Source organism: Leuciscus leuciscus (genome assembly GCF_965113295.1).
Source record: "Leuciscus leuciscus genome assembly, chromosome: 14".
Classification (NCBI taxonomy): domain Eukaryota; kingdom Metazoa; phylum Chordata; class Actinopteri; order Cypriniformes; family Leuciscidae; genus Leuciscus; species Leuciscus leuciscus.
Window position 1 is genome coordinate 14,575,709 of NC_138738.1, and position 22,063 is coordinate 14,597,771.

The following is a 22,063-nucleotide window of genomic DNA, read 5'->3' on the forward strand; positions in this document are numbered from 1 at the left end:
CATTTACCCCGGTTTCACAGACAAAGTCCCAAACTAAAATGCATGTTTGAACTGTTTGAACTGAAAGCAACTTGCACTGGCATATCTTAAAATATGTCAGTGCCATTTTTTTTATCTCAAGATGCACATCAGTAATGTTTTTTTGTTGTTGTTGTTGTTTTTTCAGGCACGTTTATAAAAGCTATTGAAATGTCTTAATTGAACTAAAGTTTAATCCGGCTTAACCTAATTCCTGTCTGTGAGTCTCAAATTATGTATTGTGGAAATTAAAAAATCTCAAACTTGATTGAAAATGACGCTCTATAAAGCATTCTCAAGTGATTTTTACCTTGATTTTTCTTCTTCACACATCAGGTGTGTACATTGTTAATTATATAATTGTTAAAGTGGAAATTATGCCTCAATTGTCTTTTGTGTGTGTGTGTGTGTGTGTGTGTGTGTGTGTGTGTGTGTGTGTGTGTGTGTGTGTGTGTGTGTGTGTGTGTGTGTGTGTGTGTGTGTGTGTGTGTGTGTGTGTGTGTGTGTGTGTGAAAAATAAAATATGTTTCACATTTTCTAATGGACTTCCAGTTTGAATTTATTGTTCAATGTCATCATTTACTCACCTTCATGTTGTCCAAAACATGTATGACTTGTGTAAAAAAATTAATAATAATAAATTTTTTTTAAAACTATAGCCTAGGGCCTACATAAAAGTAATTTTAAAAATAGTAAATAAATGATGAAAGCACAGAAGATGTGACCTTCATAAAAATACACCTATAGGTAAACAAATATATCACTGTCCTCTTCAAACTACTTTATTCAGCCATTATTCTAGGTCTATAGCCTATCTATAAATAAACTGCCAAGAGAATTCATGCTTTCCAGATAATAATTAACTTGTGACATGTAACATTTTTGTCACAAAGACAGCTGAATGGTTGCTTTGATGGGTTACTCCATCCAAAACTATTTTGAGCTGTTTAGTAGACTTGTTCTCCGGTCATGGGGCCATGACCTGCCTCAGTGTCGCTCAGCGGCCCTTACTGTCACAAAGTTTTGACAGTAAGAAATAAAAAAACAAATGAACATAGTTTGTAATATATGTATGAAATACTCAATATAAAACCCCTATTTAACACAATAGGAACAACATTTATTGTGTAAAATGTATTTGTGAAACAAATTTTAATGGCATTGAAAAATGTTGACATTAGCAATCATTTATGCATTATTTTTTTCTGGGGTAAATAATGAGACTACATGTCCCATACTGCTGTGCGGTCAGAGTCCCGGATGTCTTTCACGCCGGAAGAGAAGCATGAGTCTTTTCCAGCCATCTTGTGGCATCTAGCAGCGAAGCGCTCGCACAAGCCCCGTAGAATCGGAGGAGAATCCTGCTGAAAGGGGGCCATCATGCCCGGACAACTGCAAGAAGGCTTCGGCTGTGTCGTAACCAATCGGTTCGCCCAGCTATTTGATGATGAAGATGATCCGTTTGAGGCGTTAAAGCAGGCAGAAAAGAAGAAGGACGCGACCGCTCCTGGTGCCGCCAAGACCGCCGCGCAGGCTGCAAAGCAGCTCAGAAAGGAGACACAGAAAGACAGGAAAGTCCCGCTTCTCGACAAGAAAGAAGAGACACAAGCTCCCGTTCCTCTCAAGAAAGATGGTAAATATCGCTTGTGTTAAAGTCGTTATTTGGTCACTCTTCTCAAGTGAGCAGTCTGCAAAAGGCGCTACTAAGCCCATGAGGTCGCGCACAACTCTATTGTTTATGAAACTGCCCGACACCTCAAAAACCTGCAGCTCTTTCAGCAAAATAGATTTTTAGCTCCATACATTGTTTCTAAGTGACGCATGTAGTAGAACCTATTGCTACTTAACGTAATTCTTTTCTAGATCCTTCATGAAGTGCAGGCCTAAATGATAACCATCAGTCTGTTTGTTTAATGTCGGCTATATTTGTGCTTTTTACTCAACAGACTAGTATAACTCTCCCATTTATTAATAAACATTTTTTTTGTATTGACAGTCTCCGAATGCACAGTCCGTCCGTTATCACGTGGTTTTTAATCAGCGCTCGAGCGTTGCAGCTCCAGCCTCGTGTGCGAGGCAACATAGTCCGTCCTCTCAGACATGACACTCCCCATTGAAAACCCTCCTATTTTTATTTACCTAAAGCCGGTTTTACCTTCATTACGTGCTTAACTCGCGTCAGACTGGCAAATTTTAAAGGTAGGGTTGTCAAAGGTCTTTTTTCCGGGTGTCAGTGGCCTTGTTTGATCTGGATGAGGAGGCAGCGGGCTCGTGAACAGGTGCGCGCGCGGGCGGGTGCGTGATCAGCTGTTGGGCTGATCGCGAGCGTCTATTTCGGTAGGTGGAGGGTGGGATCAGTCAGTCACAAGAGGCGCAAACCATTATTTTGGAGACAAGAAAACTTTTACTTTATTGCCATGCTCATGTAAAACCAAACTATTGATAAATAGACTTCCCCTATGCAAGCAAATAAGATACAGACAAAGAAATACCATAATAATTAGTATTTACATTGTTTCAGAGTTTTTTGGGATTGGCCATACATTGTTGCATTTATCATTTACTCATCCCTCATGTTTTAAACCTTTTTTCTTGAAATACAAAATATGTTTTTATGCTTTTTTGAGTTACTATATAGAAGAGTAACAGTTTTGAAACAACTTAAGGATAAATAAATGACAAATTCAACTTTTGGGGGAACTTTCCTTTTAGTGTTTTTACCTGTACACAGTAAAGTGCATTTACAATTTTGCCTCGCCTAAAATGATTCACATAAAGGGAACACCTTTTTTTCTAAATGTTTTTTTCTTTTTCTTTATTCTAGCATAAGGCCATTGTTTTCTTTGATAGTTGTTGGTAATGGTGTTTGGTTGAATCTGTCATGTTTCTGTTTTGAAGGCATGAAAAAAATGGGCCGCCGACCGGAGCAGCCAGGACAGCAGCCAGGACAGCCGGGACCCCAGCAGCAGGGAGGTCAGGGGGAGGGTCGTCCACCAGCTGACAGGCGGCCTGACAGGAGGCCACCACGTGAACGACGCTTTGACAAACCCGCTGATGAAAAACCTGCTGAGGGTGGAGAATTCTCCGTGGAGAAGTGAGTCAATTCACCCTTTTTGTGTCCTTAACGAAGTTTTATATTGAAAACATTTAATTTGCCAGCAGAAGTATACTTTGGTTTTTAATGCCTGTTTTCATGGTTTTTTTTTTTTATCTCTGATAAAGTCGGCATGACATTTACAAAACTTTTTGTGAACAATTACATTAAAAATTTTTTTTTACCATATATTCTTTATACAAAATGTCATCTCAATCTTTCGGTGAACACAACAGACTCTAATGATGTATGCAAGACTTCTCCGATCATTTAGTATGTTTAAACTCTGCCGCTGCTAGCTCACATTCATCTTCCTCCACTTTTCTGTTCACATCTCAACATCTAGTCAACAACCAATGCATTGAACAAAGTCCCCGTCCTACTTTAAAAAAAATAAAAAAATATCTAATACATTTGGATGTATGCCACAATATGTAAGAACAGCTTTGTCGCTACTTCTGTTTCATCACGCCTTGTTTTACATTCTTTTCCCTGCATAAAGATCCATTCATTGAGTAGCAGAATCCAAAAAATGGAATCATTTTAGCAAACAAGACTGACATCTAACAGCTACATTATCTCTCCTCCTCAGGTCTGTCAGTGACAGGCCGTTCCGGGGTCGTGGAGGTGCCAGAGGAGGACGTGGAGGCCGGGGCAGAGGCGTTGGCAGGACTGACGGCTTTGACTCGCGCGGCAAACGGGAGTTTGACAGACACAGCGGCAGCGACCGATCGTAAGTTATTTGCATCCGCATATTGGCTCCAATGATAATGCCGCCCGTGTGTGACATTTCAAAGCTAAGTGTTAATTTTTGTTTCAGCAGCCTGAAAGCAGAAGAAAAACGCGGAGGAGGTGGATCTCATAACTGGGGCACCGTTAAGGATGAGTTGAGGTCAGTGGAGCAACAGACGCTTTATCTGCCAAGATTGAAAACGCAGATGAATTTGATTCACAGACTGGTCAGTGAGGGTGTTTTGCTTCATTATATTAGATTTGTGAAATTGGATACATTTCTGTTTCCCTTTACAGTGAGCTTGACCAATCAAATGTCACCGAGGACACCCCTGAAGGAGAGGAGCATCCACCTGCTGACTCGGAGAACAAGTGTGTAGAACACACAGAGAACATTTTAGCTCTGAATTAGCACAGCATTGCGGAGTCATTGCTTTCTATCTGCTGCCAGCACTATAAGCATATGTTGTCGCCTGTAATAAAAAAAAAAGTGGAATGCAACATTAGTATTGATTTAGGAACAATGGCTCTTTTAAAAGCATAACATACGTTTAGTCTTCAACTGTTACTAAAGGAACAAAGTACTACTTATTTGATTCATGGACTAAATGGGTGCAGAATTTTTGGCTTAATTTTGATGTGATGTTTTCACAGGGAGAATGAGTCTGAGGAGGTTAAAGAAGAAGGCCCTAAGGAGATGACTCTGGATGAATATAAAGCCCAACAGGATAAAGAGAGAGCCAAAGTGGAATTCAACATTCGTAAAGCCAACGAGGGAACCGATTGGAAGAAAGGATATGTTCTGCACAAGTCCAAGGCTGAGGATGTAAGTAAAACAATAGTGTTTGAATTTTTTGTGTTCCATTGTTTCTGTCTCATGTGGAATGTAAGTTTTTGTTACCAACTATTCTCTGACTTTTATGTATTTTAACATTTTTAATTATGCTGGAAGTAGCCTGGAAGTGTGGTTTGAGAAACCTGATTGTTTTCCCTTCACTACTGTGTAGTGTTATCTACTGGAATTTAAAACTTCGATACGATACCTTGACAAATATTGATTTGCGAGACCGTTTTCGATGTCATGGGAAAACTGCCATATATACTGCTGTATAGATTTTTTTTTTTTTATCATCTCATAGTTTTTTGATTGTTTGGGTAATTTTGTTTCAATAGCACACAGCACAGGGTGGCTTTATTTGAAACTTTGACCTAAATTTACAAATAATACAGTAGTACACAGTCATTATTAAAATAACTAATAAATAAATTGCAAATGATAGCACAAATAAAAACAATAGAATAAATAGACAAATGAAATAAACATGGCTTTAAAGATTTCAGATCGGGTCTAACAGTAGTATTTGGGTAAGAAATACTACAGAAATTAAATAAGAATTGAATTGTAAAATAACACTGGATGGTTTTCCGAATTGTCGGTTAAGTGCAATAAGCCTAGAAAAAATGAATTTTGTTCTCAAGATATTTGAGAGGTGGCTTTATGTGCGCGCCACTTATACCCCTCTTCCACCAACAAGAACCGGGTGCTGGTTCAGAGCCAGAGCTATTGTCAGTTCGGAGTTGGTTCGACTGACGAGCTTACTAAGAACCGGTTTGCGTTTCCACCGGCCAGAGAGCCACAACAGAGCTATATATTACGTCACTGCATACGTATCATGTTGCCCAGCAACGCTAGTCCGGCAGCGCCAAACACACCAGACTTGTTCGAGATGCATCGGCTTCTCGCAGAACGATCAGCACATGAAATCAAAGCACTGCGAAAGCGATCAAAAAGCACAAGGAGTCGTATGATCTCCAAACACTCCCGCAGCTCTGATCGGTCCACGCTGCTCCGATGCATCTCGAACAAGGCATCAACAATAATAGACGTTGCGTTACTATGGATGCTCATGGGTTTGCGAAAATAAATCGGCATCCAAACACGGCGAATCCAACGCGTTCGTGCAGCTCGCCGTAACTTGCATAGACTGATATTATAATCGAGCTGCTATTAGCTCGACTAGCTGCTATTTAAAAATTGCGGTCACAAGTTTCTCTTCAGTCTTGTTGGCCACGGTAACCCCGCCCTCAGCCTCTGACGCAAGCGGTTCTTTCTTGGCTCCGTTCTAGACCCTGCAATGATTTGGTGCTACTTAAGAACCAGTTTTACTGGTTCGGAGCTGGTGCTTTGGCGGTGGAAAAACAAAGAACCGATTTGAAACTAGGCTCTGGCTCCGAACCAGCACCAGCTCTGCCTTGGTGGAAAAGGGGTACCATATAGATCAGTGGTGCCCATGCTTTTTGTGTGACGTGAAACCTGCGGGTACGAGTACCGGTAATACAGCCTGAGTTTAGGCTGTGTATTATGAAGACATGTAAATCACATTCATTGTCTTTTGTTGCTTTTAGTCCTTTTTATCCCAATTAAGAAATGAATACTAATAGTTTGTTGGACTATAATCTATGTTTAATGGAAAAAGGCGATTTTATTTAGTGTACATGTTCACTTCCTTCCTGCAGGCCTCTGGTGATGATGCCGCTGAGGATCACCACTTCCGCAGGCCAGCTAATGACATTACATCCCAGCTGGAGATCAACTTTGGGGACCTGGGCCGCCCAGGGCGTGGTCGTGGGGGACCACGAGGTGGCAGAGGTGCCCGTGGGGCCCCTGCTGCCAGACCACCTCGTGAACGCAGGCCAGACAAGGTATAGTCTCTATGCATTTGAGTATCTGCAGGCACGCATGTACCACTTTGGAGGAGTTCACACATCTATCCAGAAATTAATGTTGAAATCACCTTAATTATAGAGTAATGTACACCTAATTTGATTGGTCTTTAACATATTGGTCGTAATATAGACTTTTAAGAAGATTATATAAAATATAATTTAAGAAGTTGATTTCATTCAGCAAGGATGCATTAAATTGATCAAAAGTGACAGGAAAGATATTTACATTGTTGAAAAAAAAAGAAAAGATTTCAAGTAAATGTTAAAAGTAAATTCCTGATGAGTATATCGTGGTTTTCACAAAGAAAAGTTTTTACTGCGATATTTAGCACAACAAAGGTTTCTTGAGCTCTAAATCAACAGATTAGAATGATTCCTAAAGAATCATGTGAAATCTCTTTACGTGACTTGATCACGTAATGGATTTCCTGATGGAAATCAAATGACTGGCTGTAACATCTATGGCTGGTATTGCTAGATGACCTCAGAGATTAACCATAACCTGAATTTGGACTCAAATGGCCTGTTTTTCCTGTTTCTGCTTTTTAGGCTGGTGGAGTGTCTGTCCCTAACGTGGACGACCCAGAGGCTTTCCCAGCCCTGGCTTAAGCTGCCCAGACGCCACTCGGCTCACCCAGGAGGAACACTCCTCCACGGGTCCTTGTCTACGAGGCTTGCATGCTAATGGATCCTTCAGCAGATGAAATGATGGAAGACTGTCATCCATGCGATTCACCCCTGAGGACTGAATTTTACCTGTTTTAGAAAAAAATATGAAAAAATAAAAAAACAACAAAAAAACAAAACAAAGGACGGACTTCTTGCTATCCTGAAGCAAATTATTGGTTGAGGTTTTGTATTTAGAAATAAGGTAGCAGGGAAGTTTTCATACAGTGTTTCTTTTGTTGTTGTTTTTCTCCAGCAATTATGCCTTGTCCATGGATACTTTTTGTACTGCTGCTTGAAAATGTATTTCCAAAAATAGGTGTGAAGAATGCACCAGTTTATCATAAGGGGTCCCGTAGCTTGCTTGCTTTTTTTTACACACAACTGCCTCGAAACAGAGCAGCCCTTCTCAGATAAGATCAACCTGTTAGTCTTAAGGTTACTGCAGGTTCTGTTCATTGTTATTAAACACCTCTATTCCCTGAAAGCAGGCCTTAAAACAGAATCTGCTATCATTTTGATTAAATGTACAATTCATGATTGACACCTTGCTGCCAAGATATAATTCAGATGATGCTGTTGCCCTCGCCACAAAAAGTGTCTTTTATCAAATGACCACTGTAAAGCAAATAATAGTATCTTTTGATACCATTGATTCTGGTGACTCAGGATAGTATCATACTCATTATTCAAAGTTCTAGTATAAATACAAGCAAGTTTACACACCGCACTCCTGTTTACTGCAATATGTGAGCCAGGTTATGGATAAATCCTTTTAGAAATGACATTTTCTTTCTGCCCCATTGCTTTTACAACAGCTCTACTGCATAATTGATCTGAAAGAAACACCTTCCTGTTCAATGTGGAACAGCTGAGTGCTATGATGTGTGAATTCCTACCCTGCTATTAGACCTCTGTCAATAATTAAAAGATGGTCGATTCATACAGTGTTGTTGTGTGGCCTTTAACTTCAAAGAGGAAGTTGATTTCTGACTTGTTCTTGTCTGATACGTTGGTTCTCATGTAGATTGGTTTTGTAATGATGGTCTAAACTACTCAGAAAAATATTGATACGGGTCCTGTTATTAGCTGTATAGGGTCTTTAATGCTATAATGTAGTTAGTGGTTTCAGATTGATTTTGGCATAGAAATAATAAAACCGTACAGAAACTGCTATTTGTTAACATTAGTTGATGCATTAGCTAACATGGAAGTCACAAGGTCAATGACTGATGCTGTACTGTAAATGGTTACTATAATAACCAGACACTTGTTTAATGATTCCTTGAATTGGTTAATTTTCTTTTTGAGGGGGTTTTAACTTGCAAGTGTTCATTTGGCAACTATCAGTATTTCTATTGCTCGTGCTTCTACTCCATTTGATTTATGGATATAGTGCATTTAATTGTGCAGCTTGTGGAGGAGTCGTGCAAAGTTCCACTCTAGAAAATGTAGAAATCTAGGTTTAGTTTTGCAGTACACAGGAACAACTATTTTATGGTTGACTGGTGAAAGGTCCACTCCATCTATAGACCAAAGTTTTCATGTCCATCTCTCCACAAACCCATTTACCATTTCATTTTAAAGTTGACATGACAGGAAACCACAGTTTTTTATTTATTTTTATTTTTGAAGTACATTTATTTGTTTTGTCCTTGATGCTTTGACTTTAAAGGTTTACATGCAATTAAAAACATTACATTAGAACAGTAATCCGTTGAGCTGATGAAAAACTGATGATGACAAATGTATTTGTGTGATTGGTCAAACATCTCGCATTAGAGTAGATAAGTTGTAGATATGAGTACTGTTTGCCACAATATTGATGCTTGTGCAATATTTTCTTTGATTACTGTATTGTGAAACAGTTCAAGTGAAGGGTTAGTGTTGGACAACTGCTGAGTGTTTTGGTGGAAAGAATGAGTCTGTAGAATATCTCCTAAAAACCTTTTCAACTAACATTCATGAAGTATCCTTACTCTTGATAGGCTGATACCAGTCTGTTAGATCATCAGCATTTCAGAGACAAGTACCTGAGGCAAACCATGTGTGTTGAGAAGAATATGAAGTCAACCTTGCTTTTGTTTCAACCTTCTGTCACGTTCCATGAAGCCTCTTGCCACATCCCTCAAACACAACCATACAAGCTTTCTTAATGCATGATATTGATCTTATTGTGAACGATTCGTCCATTTTTCTACCAACATTTTTTTATTAAAATATCACTCGATCATCTGGTGAAACGTCAAACTTCTCTCTTGTAACGTATGCCAGACTAATCCAATCATATGGTCTGTTTAAACCCCTCCTCTTTCTTGCAGTTGACGAATCTCGCGTCTCTGCCTCCATCCAATCAACAACAGAGAGATAGAACCAAGTCCCCGCCCATCCTTTTTCCCCTTTTTTCTTTCATCTGTTTCACTCGGATGCATGTTACAATATGGAAGAAAATAACTGTTGCTACTTCCATTACAGCTTGAGCTCCTCACGGTTGTGGCTGGGATTCAGAGCAAGATGTTTAAAGATAAAGGTTTGTCTTTTGACTGACAAATTATCTTTGGGATGTCCATGGTTATTTTTCAGCGTCCATATTACGGTCACAGTCAGGTCAAATTGTAATGCCTGTGGAAGATCACGTGCAATCCAGAAATTCACTGCAGTCTATTTTCACTACATCCAGTGTCAACTTTCCTCCAGTTAAAACCAGCGGTTCCAGGAAAGGGCTGTGAGTGCTTGGGAAGAATTCAAATTCGTCCAAACATGCCTCTTCTTCCTCGTCTCCACTTATTGCGCCATGAGTGGAGATGTATTCATCTGGGACTGTGTAATCTGTGGTCCTGGTGGTCTGGGTGGTGTCAGAGGAGCTGGACTCCTGAGAGAAGCTCTTGATGTAGATGCAGGTGAAGCTGTAGTGGGGAACTTCCTCCACCTCTATATTTTCGGGCTCCTCACTCATGCTGGGCTCATATTGGTGAAGATATAATTTAGTTTCACCCTATGTGGAGACAGGGGAAGAGGAACAGATGGGGATTGATTAATGAATTACATTTGTAGTTCTGATTTACCCCATTCAACAATTCCACAACTGGAATATGTTTGGGAAAATGAGAACACAATTTATTCATCTTTAAGTCATTACAAAGCTTTCTTTCTTCTCTGAAACACAAAAGGAGAAAGCTTTTCTATACATAAACCATTTAGTGACCGAGGACCCCTTATGAAAAGAAAAGATATTTCCCTATATATGAATGATCAATATGGTTTAACAGTATATTTGAAAATATACAGAATAACATGTTGTGTTAATATATATATTAAATAATACATAGGGAATTGCCTCTTTTCATATATTGAAAAATATGTGACAATATATTTACCAATAATGTATGTAATTTTATATTCAGTAATACACTTCATAATATATAGATGTATATGTGATCAGATATGGTATTGCATGTGTAAAATATTGTAGATATATAATTACTAATGCAGCATAAATACATATATAGAGAGAAATATTTAATGTCATATTTTTTTATATTTTTTTTTTATTTACACTATAAATGTTCCATATTTTCAAGCTAAAATATAGTAATTATAGTCTTAATGGTGTTTGGTCAATTGTCAATCTCACCACAGGCTCTACTCTTCAGCACAATGGGAACCCCAAAAACTCAGACATACCAGAAAACCTTTTAAATTCCAAAATAATAGAACATTAAACACCAACCGATCTCCCCCTATATTTATATTGAGCAAAACACATCAAATAACACTTAATTTTAACTTTATGCTTTTCTTTTAACAGTCAGAAGCAAAGAATGCTGTGAACTAGAAATCTGTTGTAACTCATTCCGTGAATGTGTGTGCATATATACGCGTGTGAACATGCATTCACATTTATATATGAACATGTATGTGCAATATATGTACACAATAAAGGATACAAATTTGTGATTACATGTAGTGCTATTTTTGTCTACATTTATAAATATTTTATATGTATTAATATATATTGCCATTAATGGTCAATGCATATTGCAGTATATTGAAAAAATATAAGCACTATTTTCCCCTTTATGGAAATGTATTATGTAATATATCGCATTATGTTTTGCAGTATATTTTCATATATTTTGTTCTGTAAGGGTAGCCTGGCAAGCCAGACCCACATCAAGATTTGCTGCCGCCAGGGTGTGTCTAGATTTCTATGCTACCGTAAGGGACTGTTAGGATCCAAAGCCACAATAGCAGTAAATTAGCATTTTGATGCTAAGTGTGAACAAAGCATTTTACTGGTATGAGCATGTGAGCGGACTCAAGAAGTCTGCTTTCAGCCAATCATAAAGTTCTGACGAAGATGATGTGATTACTAAGCACTGTTTACATAGAACGAGAAACAAAAATGCTTAGATTTTTTTATCTGTTTACTTGCATGTCATGTGACCATTAACCAACATCAGAAAACCAATTAAATTATTGAAATATTAACTTGAAAGGGGTTCGGCAGACAAAATCTTTTGGGAAGCCTTGTAAATGATGAATGATGAATTTCATTTTTAGGTTGGTTTGCCAACTAATTTTACTTGGATGCCCATAAATGCTTTCCAATAAGCTACTGTAGATCACTAGTTTTGAAAATACAGCCTGAGTGGGCATCTCCATACATTTACCTGGTCATCAGTGTATGTCTTTGCACAACTGCTGTTTGCTGGATCTGGAATAGCTGTGAGCAGCAGACACTGGCAACAATTTAAGAATCTATCGAGCAGAACAGACATGGTTTTAAATAATAATCTTTTCTCTGTGGATTTAAAGCATTCTGCTGTTTCTTACCTTCTCTGCACACAGGAGAACTGACAAATGCACAGGAGGATTAGACCGACCGAAAATACTGCTCCACAAGCCAAGATCACATGGGACAGTAGTTCCTCAGCTGAAAGAAGATGACACAGGTCACTTATCAAAACGGCTGAGAGACATCTTTTTCACAAAAGCGAGTTGTGTGTTCCGTGTCTAGTGCTTTTATTTAGCTTATGTTTTCAGTGCTATAACCTGAACAAATGCATACCGTCTGATAGTGTGCAGAAAGGGAGATCACTTCCTTTGGGTCCCTCCCCAGCATCTGTCCAGGCAGTGACCCACAGATTGTAACACTGTCCCGGTGACAGATCTCTAATAATATTCTGTCTCTTTGGATAGTCCACATCTACAATCAAAGTTAGGCATCAGAAAGCTCCTATTAAAACACACTAATATTGCTGAACATCCCGAGCAATTAGCAGTCTTATGTTGTGTTGCTTTATAAAAGAAATGTAAAAATAAGCATCTGAGAGGCAACAGTAAATATCTAGACTGGTAAGTTAACTGTAAGGTAACCTTACTGTAATTCTTAATATCTTCCTTCAACTTGTCCATCAAGTAGACGGTGTATTTTCTCAAACAGCCTCGTCTCTTCTCATGAGGGATTTCAGACCATTTCACTTGCATGCTCTTACTCCTCTTCCAGTCTAGTTGAGGAACTGGACCCTGTTCTGGAGCTGTGAAATCCAAGATACAGGGATTATGATCAGGAGAGTATCTACTGTATCTATCTATATATACACACAATATATATACACACACAATATATATATATATACATACATGCTATAACCGAACAAATGCATACCGTCTGATAGCATATATATATATGGTGAAATATTTTTTTTATGTTTTGAAAGAAGTCTCCTTTGCTCACCAAGGCTGCAATTATTTGATTAAAAACACTCTAAAAACAGAAATATTTTGAAATATTATTACAATTTAAAATGACTGTTTTATATCTTAATATATTTATTGTTATTTATTCATATGGTGGCAAAGCTAAATTTTAATAAGCCATTTTGCAGCATATTAGAAATCATTCTAATATGCTGATTTGGTGTTTAAGAAACATTACTATATTCATTGTTGAAAACATTGCTGCTTACTATTTTTGTGGCAACCAATTATTTTCAGGATTTTTCGATGAATAGAATGTTCAAAAGAACAGCATTTATTTGAAATGCAGATCTTTTGTAATATTATAAATGTAATTACTGCCAAGTATTTAATGCAATACTTGCTGAATAAAAAGTATTAATTTCAGAAAAAAATCTTACTGACCCCAAACTTTTGAACAGTAGTGATATATATTTATATATACTGATTCAGGCCCAGCGCCTAAGGGGGGACCAAGGAACAACCCCTAACCAACTGGACATCTATTTCAACACCCCCAACCCCCCACCTCCTACCGATACTTCAACCGAGAATACGGCCTGTATACGGACTTAAACCTCTTTGATGAAGATTTCCAGAGTGGAGAGAAAACATTAAGCCTTTAACCTGACTGCCATGTGAAGATGCCTCTAATGGTTGCCATTGTGGGACCAGATGAGCTCAGAGCGGTAACTGCACCCTGATAGCATTCTAGAGGCTGTAGACCTGGACAGACAGCAGAAAAGTACAAAGAGAGAAAACATTTTTATTTCTCTTGAAACCAACCAGCTAATTTTGACTGGTCTTAACTCATATCATCCAATCAAACTTGCCTGTAATGTGAGCTGTGGTATCCAGCACTCGAATCCACTGAATCTCCTCAATGTCTCCAACTGGATACCAGTGCACTACATACTCAGTTATATGGCCTGCAATGGCAGCTTGCTGCCAGGAGAGGGCAACGCTATGATTATTCAATAGTTTGTGTGGCTGTTGCAGGAAACCCGAATGGACTGTGAATACAATAAACATGGCTTAACTTTGTTATATTGACCAAATGGTTAGCATCTTTTACTCATGAGTTTGAGTGAAACCAGTTATTTGGCTCAGTATTGAAAATGTGAGCCAACAAAACCACAATTATTTCTCTCACATTAGCTTTGTTAAAAAAAAAAGGCTTACCTGGAGAACGCAGCTCAATAAATTTGCCAGGAGATTGGCCCTTTGAGTTAACTGCAGACACTGACACAGAACAGTTAAAGCAGCAAATGCTCGTATTTCTGCTGGGTGGAAATACATTTGAGCTCTTCTTCTTGTTCTGCTCCAGAACATTTACACTATACTTTTGAATCTTCCCCTTGGCATCTGATATATTCAGCTCCTAAAACAAATAAATAAGGCATTTTTTCATGTAGTTCAATATTTCTGAATGCACTGATCTAACAAAAATATGTGAGTCAGCCATTAAAGACATGAGGCACAAATATGACTCTGAAAGAGAGAATTCTCAAATCCATCATTTCCTCTAAGCCACTACTCTTTTTGTAAACTGAAACTGACTGTCGACTAACTTTTGGTTTCAGAGTAACAATGTGTTTGGGAAGGTGCAATTCACACTAAAGAAGCCATCACTTTGTGGTGGTTTGACCTTTAAGGGCCTGTGTGAAAAGTAAAGTGCAGGGGAAAGGGGGTTGCGTAATGACCTGTCCGTAGAGAATGCGCCGCTAAATAAAACATGAAAAGAAAATACTAAAAGAAAATTGTAATGCTGGTAGATGCGGGGTACATACCTTCCAAAATATGCGGAAACATTTGTTTTTAGATTGTGGGGGGTTCGGTTCTTGGAGGTACCAGACGTCAAGCTCCTTGTCAGGAGCTAGAGAGAGAGAGAGAGAGAGAGAGAGAGAGAGAATAAACAAAAACATTTAGTTTACAATCCGCCATGCTTTTTTCTTTCACTGCGCATGTAAATTGAGTTAAATGTTGAAGATTAATATATTGTGGGATTTATTTCTCTAAAATAAAAAAAAAAAAAATAAAGAATATGCTTCAACAGAAGTCAGTACTTCCCGTCAAAATTGAAAGTCTTTTCTGTAATCACTTCTCCTGTACATCCAGTAACACTGAAAGGTTATCAAAAACCTTTCACCACTCAAGTTTGCTTAATCTATTTTTGCCCCTATTATTTGAAACACCTGCTAACAAAGAAGTGTGACTATTCTACGTCAGTAGCGAACTTATCAACTTATCTTATAACACCATCAAGCACTCTTTCCAGAACACACGTAACTACCTACGTTCATTTCATCCCTTTCTATTGACTTTAAAAGATTTAACTACACAATACTGCACAAATTATCTACTGCCTTCAAATCCCATAATTACAAAAACATGACCAAAGAAGGTCTTTACAAGAAATGTATGTAATAACTTACCTTCCTCTTTGGTTTTTGCTTCCTTTACTTTACTCCAGTCACTCCACAAACCTACTGTATGGTTTATTTTCCTCCTGATTTGGAACTTGTACATGGTATCTGGCTGCAGTTTGGATATGTTTAAATTCCTCCTGGCATTAGTCTGCGGAGACAGCATAATATGATGTCTTAATTATGAAGATCTATCTAGTTTAGTTTTAAAACTCAGTAGTTTTGAATTTGGCTAAGAATGTTTGAATGCTTCTTTGCCATTCCTACAGTAGGTAGACTGCATTTAAAGGAAAAGCTCATCCCAAAACAGTTTTGTCATTATTTACTTATTACCCACTTTCATGAAACAAAAAAGGAGAATAAAAAAAATGTGAGCTTCTGTTTTCCATAAAAATTTAAGTAGGTGGAGTTTAAAAGTTTAAAACAAATGTGCTGCTTAATACTTTTTGTGGAAAACGTGACATAGTTTATTCTGCATTATTTTATGAATAAATATACACAAAATAAAATGCCTTCATATATATATATATATATATATATATATATATATATATATATATATATATATATATATATATATATATATATATATATATATATTCCTAAAATAATAATATATATTTATAATATATTCATAAAATTATTCAGAATAAAGAGAATAAAATCCCTTTAAGCGCTCAAATGGCAGAAGCACTTTCACTTGTGGGAATCATCTTTAGGTTTAGAATCAACAAGTCCATCTCTGGACCTCCAAGAGTTTTTATATATATTTTTATATTTATATCGTTTTTTAAGGAAATTGTTTTGTATTCTTCCCAAGCTGGCTGTACTGTATTTAACACTACTGAAATCATTTCATTGATAAAGATACATCAAGACATACATTGTGGGAAGAGCAACAGTCAGCGGTTCAGTTTCCAAACGATAAGATTGAAAAAAAAAAACGTTCTTGACATTTCTGATTCCAATTTTGAGTCATCAAGGAGGGCTTGTGGTTTAGCGACCAAACTAATTTGTGAGGTTTTGTGGGTTTTGTCTGTGCCATCAATCGACTCATTGCAACTCTGCATTTTTCTTTATCAGCTTTACCAAGATAGAAGAGCAGATGTGGCTTGATTCTGAATACCACTTCGGTTTGATCATAACCTAAGATTTTAAAACAAGAAAATCCCCACATTTTAGAATCAGACGTTTTACCTGGAGATTTTTCCAGTTCCCATTTTCCGCTCTGTATTGGACTTCAACCAAGTCCATGCTGGTGTCGTCTGTGTGTAGGTGGCACCATTGGGAGGAGCAGTTCACATGAATGATTTTAGGCACTGAGGGTTTTACTGTACATAAACAGAGAAGCAATGCATCTTTTTCAGTCTACAGAACAGCTGAAATGCAGAACAATTCTTTATGTTTTTAAATAAAAGTCAGGATAAGATCTTTCGCTGCATTCATCTGTAATAATGACGTCAACTAGTGGGTTGGTGTAAAAAACAGCCAACTTTGTAAAACTGACCCAATTTTGATTCTTTGGAATCCCCCAACCCACAAAACTGCAAAATGACACGCAATAAAAACAAATATGTCTTCCATGTTAACCTGAGTTTTTTAGTCAGAAATAGCTAACAATTTGTCTATCCTTCGTTTTTTTTTCTTTCTTCTACGACATGGACAGCGTTTTAAATGTGGAAGTTGAGAAACATCTGATATTATGTGATGTAAATTTCACAAATAAACCATGAAAAGTCTGGAGACGCTTCAGAGAAATTGAGAAAATACAAGTATTTGTTCTAGTTTTTCATTCTTTAGTACAGTGGTTCTCAGCCACCTCAGCAAACTTCCAAGGGGGTCTCAAGATGACTTAGATTTCTTTAAAAACTAATAAACTAATTTCTTATTTTAATTCAGCCCCTCAGTCCCATATTTCCGAACTTGGATGATCTGAAGGAGAATAATTTTAAAAGTGTGATCTAGACTTAAAAAATAAAATAATAGAAACATGGCCATTTAATTAAAAGTAATATGCATTTTCTAGTTATACCATATCTAAAATATTTGATCAGGTAAAAATTGTAAGTACAACATATTTTTAAACATCCAGGCCTTCAAATATTGTTGTGAACAAAGGGGGCCTTGGAGTCAAAATGCTTGGGAACCACTGCTTTAATGTGTTGCAAGTATGCAAACAGAAAACTCCTCCACACACTGAATGACTGCCTGTGATTTTTTGCATCGCGTAAGCATTTATGCCTCCATTGCGGACAGAAAACGGCTTGTCATTTAATGATTTTTAAGGATGAAAAAAGTAATAAAAAGTAAACAGACTTTTGCCACTTTGCTATGCAGAAATGACAAAGTTATCAGTTCAGTCACCTATATTAAGTATAACTCATCCTAAATGCAATTTAACGATTTCACTGTTTTGATATTTAAAGTGGGAGAGAGGCCGCACTATGCTTAAATATGTTTTTATTTGTATTTGCACAGACGCGTTTCGGCGCGTGCCTTCCTCAGTGCGAGGAAGGCACGCGCCGAAACGCGTCTGTGCAAATACAAATAAAAACATATTTAAGCATAGTGCGGCCTCTCTCCCACTTTATGTATTATAATTATATAGGCCAGCACTCTTAAAATTGACAAGTGTACACATTGAGTGAAGCCTGCTCCTATCCACATTTATTTACTGTTTTGATATTTGAAATTATGAGTTTGGGAATTTATTTACCTATATTGCTGAGGGTGAAGGTGTGGGGACCTGATGTTTTTGAACCCAGGCTATTAGAGACATTGAGTGACACGATAAGCTGTGACATTTTTGAGCTTTTGATGGGGAATGTGGACCAACAAAATCCCGTAGAGTTCATAACACTCTTATAGCCGAGGTGCGGGTCACCTTGAACCCTGAAAAAGCACAGGTAAAACATCATGCGACATAATTAATGAAACTTTTCATAATTAATGAAACTTGTGTCTCTGCTTTGGGTTGTGTCATATGATCTATAAACTCAAAGATCCTCCTTGAAAAGATTATTTGACTCTTTACTAACCGTAACTGACATGTGGTCATGATTTTGGTATCCCTTCCTGTTGTCCAAGTGCAACTGACATTGCCAAATTTCGTTTTTCGAATGCAGGTCAGATTTTGTGGAATATCTGGAGGGTCTGAAAAAGAAGCACATGACTGTCATGCATGAGTTTTCACTTCAAAGTTTCATAGTCTCCACTCTTCCCAAAGGGTGAAACAAATCATACTGCACTTTTCCAACTAATTTGGTTTCAATGATTAATTTAAACTCTTCACAAGCATTTGTTTATCTATCTCGCCATTATTACTCTGTGTTTTTATTTTGCATCTCTAAAGGACACATTTCAAGCTATGTGAAGTAATGTGTAATGTAAAACGGTTACTACACTTTTGGACCAATGAACCTCCCAGACTTTTGAGATAAGGATAAATCATTATATAAAGTTTGCATTCACAAAGAGCAGCTTCTAGCTGATTTCAGAGCTCAGAGTAACTTGGAAAATGCATCTAGACTTTCTATGTGTATGGGAACCCTGAAATAAAGACATGTTATAGAAAGTTAGAAGCTTACATCCTGGAGTGATGTCAATTCCACATGGCTCTGGATCCTCCATACACTTGCAGGTGAAGATGCTCAACGCTGTTAAATTCTCAACATACACAGACACCTCATTTGAATTGGGGAATTGTTTAGAAATGTGTCCGTTCCGAAACATTTGTTTGGTGCATTCCTTTTTGAAGACGCAGGAAATTGTGAAATTGGAACCTAAAAGGACTTCTTTGCCTGTGCTTGACCTTACAGTGCACACAGTTCCTGTAAAATGCAGAAAACAAAGGGAGCAACAAAAATGATCATCACGGAATAGCACAAGATAATGTTTGCACCAGGGTCATAACCAGACATTCCTCCTTACCACCCAATATTCAGATTAGTTATGGGTTTATTGATGGTTAATTCTTAAATTATTAAACTTTGTTTACATCCTTAGGTTTAAATAGTGTAACACAGAACAATTCCTGAAACTAAGAAACAGATTTAAATTAAATAAAAAATAAGGAATAGGCCTACTAAAAGAAAAGAAAACAAATTTGAATGCAGAAGCCAAATAAAATAAAAATGTAGCATGTCATATTTCATTCTTAAAACATTCTTATTTATGATGCTCTTCTAAATATTACATTTTGATATTTAAATAAAATATAATCTCATGATGTTTTTTGAATTATAGGCAGTTTTGGCCCTGTGGACTATTAACAATATCCAACAGTCAATACACATGACATGACAATGATGAAAAAAGCATTTTAAATGTTTTCTTTTGTTTTGTTTTTTTAAATAAAATTGTTTAGTCTTGCTGCGGCTGTAATTTCATAGCCAGCATTAAATATACCAATTAAAAGTTCTCATGCTTTTTGAAAAGTAGCAAAAATAAAAGACGAAGGCATGAAAAAGTATCCAAGGCCTTCAAATAACGGAGAAAACTTTGTTTGAATAGAAATCAAATCCTGAGCCATAAAATTGCCCGAAGATGAAGAAAATGTTAAATTCAAAATAATTATGTCACACTCATACCTCCATGTGCACCTGCAGCCAGGATGAAGCACAACATGACGAGGAGCGAACACGTACATTCAGAAGACATCGAGCTCAGTGCTGAAGATCACAAACTCACAAGACCCTCTGCGGACAACCATTCATGCGATTATAAGCGTTGCCTTGCCATTTTACTTCCTTATTGAGAAATTCAACTCACTCTTGAATCATATAGACATGTGGAAAAGTACTTATTTCTACAACAAACGAAGATATCTACAGTTCAGCAGTGCATAAACGAAGTAGCCTATGGCAGAGTGTTTGTCGCGTCGCGTGTTTATCGCGTAATTTTTTTAAGATGAAGACCAGCATACTTTTAAAGATTTGGTGATATATAACATGACTGTATACTTACCCCTGCCCATGGGACAACAATTTTCTGTTTGGCCATTTGTGCTGATTGTGGGTTTTAAAGGGGCAGAGCCGTCAAGCGCATCTCCTCTCTCTCTCCTCTTGAAGAACTGAGAGCGCGCGACGTCTTGCTTGATTTGCGCGAGTTCGAATGAGTAATGAGCGTTCGTGACATCAGTAACCTCCTGTATACTGTAAGATTAGGTTACTATTAGTCAGGAAGGTTTTTATTAACGTCCGCAATTTGAAGTAGGAGACAGATGACGGTAAACATAACGGTCTGACTCTTTACTGTTACAAAGTGCATTTTGGTGTCTGTAAAAATATATTTCTTATGATGCTCCACTTAAACTTTTTAATTAGGCTATAACTTATACAATTGTGAGAAAACTATCCTAGGGCATATATGATGGGGACATGTTCCTGCACAAAAGGAATGACTAGTGACACTTAAAATCAAAGCCTTGCAATCAAGAATAAACATAAAACACAAAACAGGTCTTCGGGCTTCCCTTGCTTTAAAACAAGGTTGAATAAAATTCATCATGATAAGTGTTGGGTGTAATGCATTATTAACCAATTAATTACTGTAATTTAATGACTTTTCCCTTTTAAAAAGTAAGGGGATTACTCTTAATGTATCTGTAATTTAATTACAGTTACATCTGACGTAATTGCATTAAATACTGTGGATTTACACAAACAGTGGATTTAAAATCAACATTTAAAGTCTAATAATAATACAATTTATGTCTTTAATGCAACCTTCTACATTTAAATACTTTGGTCAGGTTATGAATAATTTATGCAATTTTATATCATTACTTGTTTAAAATAATCAAAAGATCAGTTTCATGTATATCCTTGTTGAGATTGATATGGGTGATAATAATAATTCAATACTTTTTAGAGAGAGTAATTAGAACAGCAATCTAACAATAAGCTATACCTGAATATAATTTACACTCACATAATGAATAGGCCTATTATTTTCCCTCAATAATAGGTTACGGTCTGAGAAACTAAGAAGTCATATTAATAGCGCTGAAAATATATATTTTTAATATAGTATTGATATAGGAAACCTGTCAATATGACATATTATAACAAGGTCTATATAACAATAGTCAGTTGAGGAATATGCCTTCCAGGCTGTGTTGACGAAAGTCTTTTCCAAGTGATGGGGAAGCTTTCTCGGGATTGGTTAAGATATTCCTTGTTGTCTCTGATCTCAAGCATTTTCTGTGCTCTCAAGTGCAAAATATGGCAGTACTATGCTTCACATTAATTCATATTACATGCATGATCATACTCATAAAGGGACAAAATAGGCCAGACTGTGCCCACCCACCCATAAAGTCCCCATATATCATATTGAAAGGTGTCATGCAGTGTCACAATAGTGGAATATTTGTACAGAGATGTGCTGTGAATAAGTCGATTACGTCTCCTCACGTGTGAGATGTTTAACTGTATTCTTAAGGGTGACAAGAACTTTCTCAGTTTTAAAAACAGCTTTGCGGCGCGATGGTTAACTGAGAACCAAAATTAACCTCTTGAGAACCACTGGCTAATGGTATAAGTAACATATCAGGTTAACAAGGTTTTACATGTCAAACATAGCTTAACCAGGTTTTTAATCTGACCTCCCATCTGATTGTGATAAAGATTATAAGAAGTTACATTTTCAACACAAT

The 22,063-nt window shown here is 37.1% G+C and overlaps 2 protein-coding genes across 3 annotated transcripts; one reads left to right on the top strand and one right to left on the bottom strand.

Moving 5' to 3' along the window:
- Positions 1-1,297: 1,297 nt before the first annotated feature.
- serbp1a (SERPINE1 mRNA binding protein 1a) lies at positions 1,298-8,182 on the top strand. 2 transcript variants are annotated; one of them, XM_082190364.1, is made up of 8 exons: positions 1,298-1,651; positions 2,917-3,112; positions 3,705-3,845; positions 3,933-4,004; positions 4,142-4,216; positions 4,499-4,670; positions 6,362-6,547; positions 7,121-8,182. In XM_082190364.1, exons 1-8 carry the CDS (start codon positions 1,399-1,401, stop codon positions 7,178-7,180), a joined length of 1,155 nt encoding a protein of 384 aa, XP_082046490.1. In that variant the 5' UTR covers positions 1,298-1,398; the 3' UTR covers positions 7,181-8,182. The 2 variants fall into 2 exon arrangements, with proteins under 2 accessions (XP_082046490.1, XP_082046489.1); XM_082190363.1 differs by having other exon boundaries at positions 1,372-1,651; positions 3,936-4,004.
- Positions 7,472-20,526, bottom strand: il12rb2 (interleukin 12 receptor, beta 2a). Its single transcript, XM_082190362.1, has 16 exons — positions 20,371-20,526; positions 19,995-20,102; positions 18,993-19,235; positions 18,444-18,558; positions 18,122-18,297; positions 16,603-16,736; positions 15,415-15,556; positions 14,770-14,855; positions 14,162-14,360; positions 13,813-13,992; positions 13,607-13,705; positions 12,622-12,777; positions 12,309-12,446; positions 12,074-12,173; positions 11,911-11,998; positions 7,472-10,232 (listed from the first exon to the last, which is right to left on the bottom strand). Exons 2-16 carry the CDS (start codon positions 20,062-20,064, stop codon positions 9,870-9,872), a joined length of 2,289 nt encoding a protein of 762 aa, XP_082046488.1. The 5' UTR covers positions 20,065-20,102; positions 20,371-20,526; the 3' UTR covers positions 7,472-9,869.
- Positions 20,527-22,063: the final 1,537 nt, after the last annotated feature.

What these genes read in the sequence shown, in the direction of transcription:
- il12rb2 (XM_082190362.1), bottom strand. Translation starts at nt 20,064, where the DNA reads ATGTCTTCTGAATGTACGTGTTCGCTCCTCGTCATGTTGTGCTTCATC. An exon ending in ATGACCACATGTCAGTTACG is followed by an intron (nt 18,298 to 18,443) that starts GTTAGTAAAGAG and finishes GTGCTTTTTCAG; the next exon opens with GGTTCAAGGTGACCCGCACC. An exon ending in AGACATACACTGATGACCAG is followed by an intron (nt 10,233 to 11,910) that starts GTAAATGTATGG and finishes GTCTCCACATAG; the next exon opens with GGTGAAACTAAATTATATCT.
- serbp1a (XM_082190364.1), top strand. Translation starts at nt 1,399, where the DNA reads ATGCCCGGACAACTGCAAGAAGGCTTCGGCTGTGTCGTAACCAATCGG. An exon ending in CCTGCTGACTCGGAGAACAA is followed by an intron (nt 4,217 to 4,498) that starts GTGTGTAGAACA and finishes ATGTTTTCACAG; the next exon opens with GGAGAATGAGTCTGAGGAGG. An exon ending in GTGAACGCAGGCCAGACAAG is followed by an intron (nt 6,548 to 7,120) that starts GTATAGTCTCTA and finishes TCTGCTTTTTAG; the next exon opens with GCTGGTGGAGTGTCTGTCCC.